Source organism: Syngnathus floridae, chromosome 5 (assembly GCF_059516105.1).
Source record: "Syngnathus floridae isolate MCC-2025c chromosome 5, RoL_Sflo_1.0, whole genome shotgun sequence".
In the NCBI taxonomy this organism is placed as follows: domain Eukaryota; kingdom Metazoa; phylum Chordata; class Actinopteri; order Syngnathiformes; family Syngnathidae; genus Syngnathus; species Syngnathus floridae.
In genome coordinates this window covers 3,753,930-3,763,694 of record NC_142417.1, presented here as the reverse complement: position 1 = coordinate 3,763,694, position 9,765 = coordinate 3,753,930, and the positions used below count along the sequence as shown (strand labels likewise).

Below are 9,765 nucleotides of genomic sequence, written 5' to 3'. Positions count from 1 at the left end.
GAACGATAATCCAAAATGAATGCAAATGAAGCAACTTGGATGCCAGAAATTGCGGAAGAAGGTCCAACCTCCACCTTTAGGATTCCTACTTGTATACTCTTGATCGCCCATCCACAAGGGGGCGACTCTGCCATGTGACTGTGCGTGGCCCTGTGGCCTTAATTGAAATTAACTAATACAGTTAAGGACAAAATTATTAGCCCCACTTTGAAAATGTCATTATTTTTTTAATATTATGTAAATTTCCTTGAACTTCTTTATGATGCTTCTGACTGCAGTTCTTGAGACTTTGAATTGCTTTGGTATACTCATATAACCTTCTCCTTCCTTGTGAGCATCAACAATTCTTTTTCTTAACTCAAGACTCATTTCTATTCCTTTCACCAGGATTGCAGACTACTGTGAACCACAGGTAAACTTCAGCCAAGCGTAATATTGAAAGCAACCTCTAGATTTGATTTCAGGTCAAGCATTGAGAGCTTGGCAAAGTTTTAACAACTTGTTAGACCAGTGTTTTGGAATATAACTCAACAGATCAACCATTACTCCCAAAGGGCTAATAATTTTGACCATGGTATTTTTTGGTTTTATATGTAATGTTCTGCTTCTGAGCAAAATTATGTGTAATGAAGGTTTCCTAATAAGTCTGATATGCTCATAAATGCTGTGCTAAAATTTCATTGCTCTAGTAAGTAGCAGTCAGGAAATATTCAAAAAATAATGACATTTTCAAAGGGGGGCTAATCATTTTGTCCTTAACTGTATCTCATACACTAGTTAACATGTTTGCTGCTAAGACTACTACGAGTGAAGAGTAAGATGTTAACGAGTATAACTATTTAAGGTTATTTGTGGTAGCTAGTTCAACTAGAGCACAGTTTTACCTCACGCGTAATGTGTAGTTGCCCTCCTACCATCGTCTCTAATCTAGCACTGAATACGCTGTGTTAACTGTTGTTTAACAACCAGATGAGGGCGCTGTTGTTGCTGTGCGCGCTCATTGGCGTGGCTTGTGCTGGTGTACAAAATGTAATCCAGAGGAGCGCCCAACGCAGGAAAGGTGAACAAACGCCATCCCCAAACCATCGAGTCTCTTCATGACCGTTGCTTTCCCGCGCAGCCTCCATTCTCAACCCGCAGCTAGAGGGCATCGTTCCTCGCCGAGCTCCGGCCATGCCCGCGGCTCCAGCCACTCCCGCCGACCTGCCGCAACGGAAGGCCCTGCCATCCGACTTCCTGTTCGGCGACAACGTCAACCTGGAGTGGCGGCAGTGGAGCGGCTCGCTGCCCAACGGCGCGGTTGCTATCTACAACGGCTACACAGAGCGTACCGACTACGTGTGCATGTACGAGTGCCAAGCGGGCTTCTACAACGCCGCCCTGGGGCCCTACTGCCACTACCCTTACGGGAACGCTGAGTACTACGCCCGCGAGTTCCACGTGCTGGTAAACAGGGACAACTTTGAGTTCCTGGAGTGGAAGGATGGCTCGTACGGATCCGTGCCGCCACACTCGGTGCGGACATGCCCCGGCGGTGACGTCTTTGTGGGCAGGAACAAGTACGGCCTGGGCAAGGTGGTGCCCAAGTTTGAGGCCTTCTTCTTGCCGTGGGAGGGCTACGAGTACTGGTACAAGAAGTACCAAGTGTTGACCGTCAACCGGGATGCGTACACGCAGCACATCTCCCACGTATAAACCTTACCGAAATCACAGATAGTTTCAAGAGAAAACTAAAACTAGTGACTTCCTGTCAACCACTGGTGTGTTCAAGTTTCCCGCGGGTAAATATGCTTCGCAGTACAATGCATAATGTACGAGAGTTCCTCTAGTGGCATGGAGGTAAATTACAACAATACAAAAAATTTTTTTTTTTCCTACAATCAAATCATCATTTTTGTAAAAGGAGCCAACGATCTTCAGCAAGCATTCTATCAATGAATTGTACCAAATTTGTCAATGTTCAGCCCAAGGTTTGCGTCGTCACATACTACCTTGTCTCGTACCCAAATGATTATATCAGATGGCTCAGCGGACCACCAGGTGTCGCTGTGTACCAGTGGAAGGAAAGTAAACTCGTTTCTGAAGACGAAGAAGATGAAGACGCAACGCACATGAGACCTTTCGTGAATGTATTGTTAAATACGTTTTGATTCTCGACATTACTTATCTAATGTCATAAATGTTTTTTCTACCTTCAGTTTAACTTGTCTTAGTTTTTCGAATAGTTTTATGTAAAGTTGAATAGCATTAGTAAGCATCGCATAGCATGCTAACGCTTGGTTGCTAATCAAACTAGCAGTCAAAGCTGTCACACTGTCAAGGAAAACTATGTTTTTGCAAACATTCGCCGTCTTTTATTACACCTTGTCATCGGCCGAATGATAAAGTACTTGGTCATTGGCATATTTACGTGCCTTTGTTGCGCTTTGCACCTACCACGCCGCTACTTTCTGACCATGCAACGTTTTTTGACGAGAATTGTCAGCCGGCTCTGGCTGCACGAGCCGGTCACGACGGCGATGAGCTCCGAATCACAAATTCACACATATAGCCGACGAAGGATGGTAAGTTTGCAGATGTGCCCTCGAATATTTCTTTTGTCTACTGTACGATGTTACTAAAACACCACGAATATTATAACACGGCTGACTCTTGTAGCTGTTGAGTCAGAACGAAACTCCGCTGGAAAAGCCGCATTTAAACAATTGCCCGTGTTTATTTCTAGCTTAAACGACACAAAACGCAATCGAATACGTGTTTTGAAAATGGAGAAGCTGATTTTTAATTCGGCATCAACGACACAATCCACTTGACCTTGTTTACAATGTGAACTCCGGACCCATAGAGAAAGCACAACGTAATGGCAACTGGTTCAATGATATTAAGCGTCCTGAGTCAAATAAAAAAATGTAATTGCGGCATTTTAGATATTATGAATGTCCATGCAAATAATAATTTCAGTATTTTCATATTACTAGATTTTTCTGCACATACTTTCCATGAAAAATATAACTTCATTTTTGTAATGACCTGATACAAAATATTCAAAATACTCCATGTAGGACAATTATTCTTTCAAAATATGCCGAGTGTTGTCATGACTCTTCTCAGAAAAAAAATATATATATATTTTAAAGTGTACATCAGAGATGCCCCGAATGAGCAAAACATCACTTGGACATCAGTTGATAAAGGTGGAAGTTTTAGATGGACAAAAAATAAGGATAACATGAATGAATATAAAATTTGGGTGCTGAATAGCATTTTATCGTGACAAGAGTTCATTGATCACACACAAGTACACAAAGAAGCACACAGCAACAACTTACAATGGACACAGCGGTGCCTGCCCTGGCGGGGTGGCATGGGTGCCAGGCGCCGACCACTCCGGATGCTTCTGGAAAGATGCCTTGCCCTACCCGTTGCATCATTTGGGTCTTTACAGAATGTGATGAAAAGCCAAGATTGTGAGCACAGTGGCATAGTTAAAACTGTCATCGCAGATAAAAAATCTGACTGACAAACCAGACTTCAATCCCATAATTTTTTTTTTTATAAGGAAAAAAAATAACTTGACCCATAAAACAACTTTGATATTAATATTCATCCCCAAAAATGGCTTTTGTTGTAACATGACTTATTTCCCTCGAATAATTCCCACCTTTTTCTGAAAAAGTCTGGTCCTTTTGTTGTGTCCGCTTCAGGTGGTGGGTCTGGGTAACCCGGGTATGGAGGGCACCCGGCACAGCGTGGGCATGGCGGTGGTGGACGCCCTGGCCGTGCATCTGGGTCTGGGTGAGCGTTGGCGTGGCGACAGGCAGCTGCGTGGTGAGGTGCTGGTGGCGGATGCGCATCACCTGGTGCTGCTGCGCCCCCGGGTACTGATGAACATCAACGGCGTGGCGGTGGCCAAAGCTGGTAAAAAAAAAAAAAGATGCTGTGATCGACCCTGATGCAAGTGATACATGTTCCCTTTCTGTATAGCCAACAAGTATGGCGTTCAACCTGAGGACATCCTGCTGGTCCACGATGAGCTGGACAAACCTCTCGGAAAAGTTGCCATTAAACACGGAGGAAGCGCCAGGTTGGTCCTGAAAAGCCGACAACAATCAAAATAGCTTAATCAATTGATTCTAAAACGTCCCCCATTTCATGATATCGCTCTGTGAAAAACTAATTGTCTCCACCTATCCACCCAACAGAGGCCACAATGGCGTCCGGTCCTGCATGGACTGCCTTCGCACAGACGTGAGTACTGATTTTGTGACTGGTCGCTCCGAACTACCTCCTTACAACATCCCGTCTTTTCTCTTCCCTGCCCTCAGGTGATGCCCAGGCTCAGGGTGGGCATTGGCCGCCCGGCAGAAAAGACTTCGGTGGAGCGCCACGTCCTCGGCCGCTTCAGTGCAGAGGAGCGGAAAGTTCTGGACTCTGTTCTGGTGCAGAGTGTCAATATTCTAATGGCTCAGCTCAAAGACCAAGATGAAAAACGATGCTCCTCACCCTCCTCCACAGCAGGGGGCAGACAAGCTAAAGTGGCCAGCATGGAACCTCAGCAGATCCAAATGTGTCCAGCCAACACAAAGGAGCAACCTAGTAAAACAAAAGCTGTGGAGACTTGACATCTGCGAGTTCAAACTTGAACAATTGCCTCTACGTTTTGGACACAGGTGTCAAGCTGGCTTGCAGTCACACGAGCAACAAGTCAAAAGTTTGAGCCAGCCAAGAGGAAGTGGCATCCTCCCAAAATAAAGGCAATGCAAAACATGATGTCACATCATTTCGACTGTCATGACCCTCACTCACCTCCACCTTTTCTTGTTTGTTGCATAGGTTGTAGCACTTAACTTTAATGCTAACGTAGTGGTCAACGATCATGTTCACTCGATATGTTGAGCCTGAAAGAACAGGATGTCACAAAATCAGAAAGTACTTCAGGGTTTGTTTTTTTTTATAAATAGAAGGGGCTGATAATACTATTCTATTGTTTTCAATAAACATTTAAAGCTGTTGCATTTCAGAAAACCAATTCCACCTATTACTGAAAAAAAGCTTTAAAATATTGTTATATAAAGTTGATGTCCTTGATAAAAGAATGAGGAAAGATTTGGCTTTTTTTTAAATCCACCAAAAACGGTTTACTTGCATCATTGTGGAATATTAAATGTAAATGAATAAAAATGTGGTTTTATAAATAATCTATCGGGGTTGTGACGTCACGCTGACGCAGTCATAGTGCCGTGTACATCAAGACTGTCTTGAAGCTCGACCACCCTAAAATAACATTCATCACTTCTCCCCTGACCACATCACACACTGACCATTTGTCAGCCCGAAAGCGCGTGGCCGCGGCGTGCGTGGGCGACAAACGTGAGTACCACGCGCCGAGCGGTACCCTCACGAGCAGCTCCATGAGTCTCGCAGGGCCTGTAGTAGCTTGCGGTCGGCGTCAGTAGAACCACTCGAAGCCTGAGAACTGCGGACTGCGGGGACGAGCAGGTGCATCGCGCCCACAAGGTCAGGAAGTCCTTTTTTTTTTTTTTTTTATCATAATAAGCCGACTGGACTTTCTGCATGTTCTTCCCTTCCTGTGGGCTCTCGCGGCTGATTGTCCAAACGCAATTCTCGTGGAAATGTTTCCAAAGCCAACGCGAGAATTGTGCGTGGACATCTGTTGCTGGCCGCTCGTGCACGACACCACCGCACCTTTGCACGGCCGTGTGCACGCGCCTCAATTTAATTGCACCTTTCCATTTATTTTACTTGTTGCATGTTTACAGAGAATAAAAAATAATCGCATGATTTCTTTTGAGTTTGTTATCGTTGGACTAAAATAAAGTTATGCAGCAAAAATAAAGTTGGTGAATAAAATTGTTGTAGTCGCTGATCTTTTTGGTTCCTCTGTCTTAAAAATTAGCATAATTGTTGAGAGATGGATTATTATCATTCTTTGAGAGTCCAGGGAGGCGCAACGGGGTGCCATTGAGGGCAACTGCGCATTTTTTCACAGCAGAACAGAATATTGTCATTTTTGGGCAACTATTAAATGGAAAATGATTACAAGTGTTGTTTTAGATGAGGAAAACTAAGCAGGGGGTGTTGGATTTTCACACCACAGCAGCACAGCTGGGATGTGCAATCATAACCTCACACTCTTGATGCCCTTAATCTTCAACATGCAGACCGTGTGTGTCATTGAACGCATCATCTCATACATATCTTGTCCTAGCATATATGTAACACATCTACACAATAGTTAGCCAAGAAAGAACGACACCACCTTATTTTTCTACAAGCATCAGTGTTGTGCTTCTACACACATACTCTATAATGTGGGCTAACATTCTTAGCATATTTATTAGCGCAGCGCAGTGGGAAGTGAACAGCTCATCAATTAAATGTGGGTTATGCCAGTAGGCCTTTGTCCTTAACCACCCATCTGATGAACATGCAAAAAAAAGTCTGAACTAGTGTTTTTTGCCATTTTCTTAAGGTGAACATACCTACCAGATTCCCAGAGGTAAGATAAAATGGTGACTTCCAACCAAAATAGGTGACTTTGCCTGTGCAAATGACCAAACTTGCAATTCTTGCTGCAAACTTCGTCTTTTAGGGTATGGCTGGCTTCTTTCTTTGTGGGTCTACTGATAAGAGACATAGCTACAAAGATGTATGGTTTGTTGACAAGTAAAACTTGTTTTGGGGGTGACATTTTCAAAAATCTGTAGTTGTACAGTCTGCCTTTAAAGAATGGCTGGCGACGATGACCACGTGAGTTTAAAATGGCGGCGGTGACCTAAGATGGCAAGACTCCCTGTTGTCTTTTCAAGCAAACTTTTTGGAGGGCTAACTCATGATAGACATGTCTACCCAATTTCATGTTGCCCAGTGAAATTGTCTTGGGGGGGGGGCTGTATCTTCCAAAAGTGTCAACACACAAAGGCTTGGCAGTTTCTTTTCTTGTCCAGTAGTCCTTTCAGACCTCCCTTGTGACCCCCACCATGACAAGCATCTGTGGCAAATTTGCACGTGAAAGAAGCTAAGCCGCAAGAATGAAATGGGGGTGGAGCGCACAAAACCACAATCCACAGCTACATGACAACACCACATGTACACATCTACGACACAAGTGGGAAAAGACAACCTGGAAGAAGAAGAAGACCTGCACAACTAAAACAACCCCCCCCCAACACACACGTGCAACTCCCCCGACACACTTTATATATTTCTTAGTTGAATGTTGTCTCGTTCAAACAGTGCTATATTATGGCCGGTATTAAAATGTTTTCAAGAGCGTCAACTTGCTCAACCTCGCCTAAATAAAAGACAGCCCTGTTTTTCAAGTGAAATGAATATAAATAAGCGGATGAGTGTTTTATAGTATTTACTTTTCTTTTGAGCTGTTTCTAATATTTTCATCCTCTCGTCTCCATATAGGGTGGCCATTAGATGAGGAATGCAGTACAACTGTCAAAATTGAACATCGTCTTTTTAAAAAAAGGTCCTTGTGTCCACAATTTCTCACAACTAGCAATAAAAATGTCTTCTTTTACTTTTTAGTAGTTGAGGTTTGATGGGGGCGGGGTAACAATGGCCATCGTCAGGGGAACACGGCGATCCAAACCAGTGCAGTACCTACTTGGCGATCACAAGAGCAGGTCGATCTTGGCGGGTACAGTTTTGCAGCCGCTGGTGGAAAAGTAGTGTCCCGGCGACGGCTTGTACGTCATGTCGGCCGCCACGGCCCTCGCCACGTCTTGGCGCTCGCAGGCGCCGCGCTGGCACAGCTGCGTCCTCGCACATCGTTCCACGTGGAGGCGGCACAACGGCAGGAAGGGCACGAAAGCGGTCACCAGCTTTTGACGGATGATGGACGACTTGTACAGGCCACCTGGAGCGGCAAAAAATGTCAGGTACATCAGTCGATTGACTTCGTCTTCTGTGTCATCTTTTGGAGGAATACTGACAAGAGAATTATTGATCCTTAAAGACCTTTAACTTGACTTAAACAGAGAAAATGGCGTCGCTCACTGGTTGGGTTATTGTAGACGGCTTGAGCGATGGCGTCTTGCAACTCGGCCGCCGTCATCTCTTCTCGGTCCCGCCCAGCCTCGCGTTGCTCCAGAGACGCCTTGTTGATCACCTCCTCGCCCGCCGTACTGAACACACAGCACGAAAATTAAACACTGATGACATTTTTACACGCAGCATAAAGGTCGCATTAACGGTAGCTCATGGAGCGGCCACCTGATGAGGACGTAGATGGCCTTGCGGTAGTTGGTGCCAAAGACCACGTGGGAGGCGCCAAGGAACGGCTCCAGAACGTCCAGCAGCCCGGGCGCCATTTTGTCCATCTCATCGAAGATGAAGACGGAGCGGCCACACGCGGTGACGTTGCCTTGCACCCAAGACTTCAGCTGCTCCTAGATAGCGACAGCCCACACTTTGACGTGAGGCTGTGAGTGACTGGTTTTAAAGCTTTCTTTTGAATTATTTTAAGAATATCATTTTTGCCATCATCAAATTCTCAGCCGTACTCACGACTCACTGGAAGGCAAAAACGTGAAGTCGTCGTCCTACCTGCTGGTCATCCACGTGTCTGCCGGCGGGGAAGTGCAGCGTGGCGATGAACTGGTGGATGAAGGGGCTGCTCATAGCCGAGCCGTACAGGTGGCGCGCCAGCATGCCGGCCGCCATCGTCTTGCCCGTGCCCGACGAGCCGTGCAGGGACAGCACCAGCGGTCTCTCGGGCGCCTGCTCGGCCAGGAAACGTGCCACCTCCTCGGAGAGGATCTCCTGGGCCAGGTGCTGCCCGTAGACATTCTTGTACAAGTCCCACTCCAACTCTGATTCACAAAAAAATGTATGTTTGTTTCATCACATCCTTTTTACATTCAGCGGCCGTTTCAGAATTTCAGAAGACATGTAAAAAATAAAAATCTATAAATAGTTTCTACTTTAATTTGTATTTTTCTAACCTTCTTTCCCACTTACTGTTCAATTCACGTTATTTAACCGTTTTACACTAATTCAAACATTTTAACCGTGATTTGTTTCATCTGCCCCTTCATGTACTCTTGTAAAAGTATGTGATTTGGAGTTACAGGTGGATATTGATACTATTTATGTGAGTTTTGCAATTTTACATCTATCTTAGTACACAATGACAAATAAATTCACTCCTCAAGCTAGTCAGCTAACCTAACCCCGGAAGCGCTTCCATACCTCTGACGTTGGGTCTAAAGTCGCAGTCGCAACTGTCGGCGATGGTGCAGTATAATTCCTGGAAAATGCAGCGAGCCGGCAGGCAAACACACAAAAGCAACAAGGCTAACAGAGTTAACATGTTCTGTTTTTTGGGGGCTAGTTTTAGCCATTTGCGTTCCCAGCCACTGACAGAAGCCTGTCAGACAGCGAGGCCAGCTGTTTGACTTCCTGGTTGACGTCACGTCACGTGAGCTGTGTGTTGAAATTGTGACGTCTTCTTCCTCTTCTGTTTTGTTTTACGGTCGATGGCACCAGCTTTAAAATGCATTACCGCCACCTACTGCGACGGAGTGTGGATCAGAGAAACTACCATCACATCATAAATTTAAATTGTGACGTCACCGTGACGTCCACGTTCTGTATTAAAAAAAAAAAGATTAGAAATATATAAAAAAGTCACATGACATGCACGTATTTTCAAAGTTCATCCAATAAGGAAATTTGGCAATAAAAAAAAAAGAATGTTCATCATTTTTATTCTATGGCGTTTGACTAACC

The 9,765-nt window shown here is 44.9% G+C and overlaps 3 protein-coding genes and 1 long non-coding RNA gene across 4 annotated transcripts; 2 read left to right on the top strand and 2 right to left on the bottom strand.

The window, feature by feature from the left end:
• Nucleotides 1-258: 258 nt before the first annotated feature.
• LOC148397532 (natterin-3-like) lies at nucleotides 259-2,197 on the top strand. The gene is made up of 3 exons (XM_088375749.1): nucleotides 259-412; nucleotides 970-1,060; nucleotides 1,121-2,197. Exons 2-3 carry the CDS (start codon nucleotides 970-972, stop codon nucleotides 1,693-1,695), a joined length of 666 nt encoding a protein of 221 aa, XP_088231875.1. The 5' UTR covers nucleotides 259-412; the 3' UTR covers nucleotides 1,696-2,197.
• On the top strand, nucleotides 2,083-4,767 carry ptrh1 (peptidyl-tRNA hydrolase 1 homolog). The gene is made up of 5 exons (XM_088375735.1): nucleotides 2,083-2,564; nucleotides 3,705-3,918; nucleotides 3,985-4,084; nucleotides 4,203-4,248; nucleotides 4,326-4,767. The coding sequence occupies exons 1-5, from the start codon at nucleotides 2,379-2,381 to the stop codon at nucleotides 4,620-4,622; spliced, it is 843 nt and encodes a 280-aa protein (XP_088231861.1). The 5' UTR covers nucleotides 2,083-2,378; the 3' UTR covers nucleotides 4,623-4,767.
• Nucleotides 2,782-5,307, bottom strand: LOC148397530 (uncharacterized). Its single transcript, XR_015858548.1, has 3 exons — nucleotides 4,286-5,307; nucleotides 4,006-4,091; nucleotides 2,782-3,915 (listed from the first exon to the last, which is right to left on the bottom strand). It is a non-coding gene; the product is annotated as an uncharacterized LOC148397530 (long non-coding RNA).
• Nucleotides 5,308-7,367: 2,060 nt separating this feature from the next.
• tor2a (torsin family 2, member A) lies at nucleotides 7,368-9,483 on the bottom strand. The gene is made up of 5 exons (XM_088375723.1): nucleotides 9,226-9,483; nucleotides 8,581-8,846; nucleotides 8,248-8,423; nucleotides 8,032-8,159; nucleotides 7,368-7,891 (listed from the first exon to the last, which is right to left on the bottom strand). Exons 1-5 carry the CDS (start codon nucleotides 9,344-9,346, stop codon nucleotides 7,647-7,649), a joined length of 936 nt encoding a protein of 311 aa, XP_088231849.1. The 5' UTR covers nucleotides 9,347-9,483; the 3' UTR covers nucleotides 7,368-7,646.
• Between the last annotated feature and the right edge of the window lie 282 nt (nucleotides 9,484-9,765).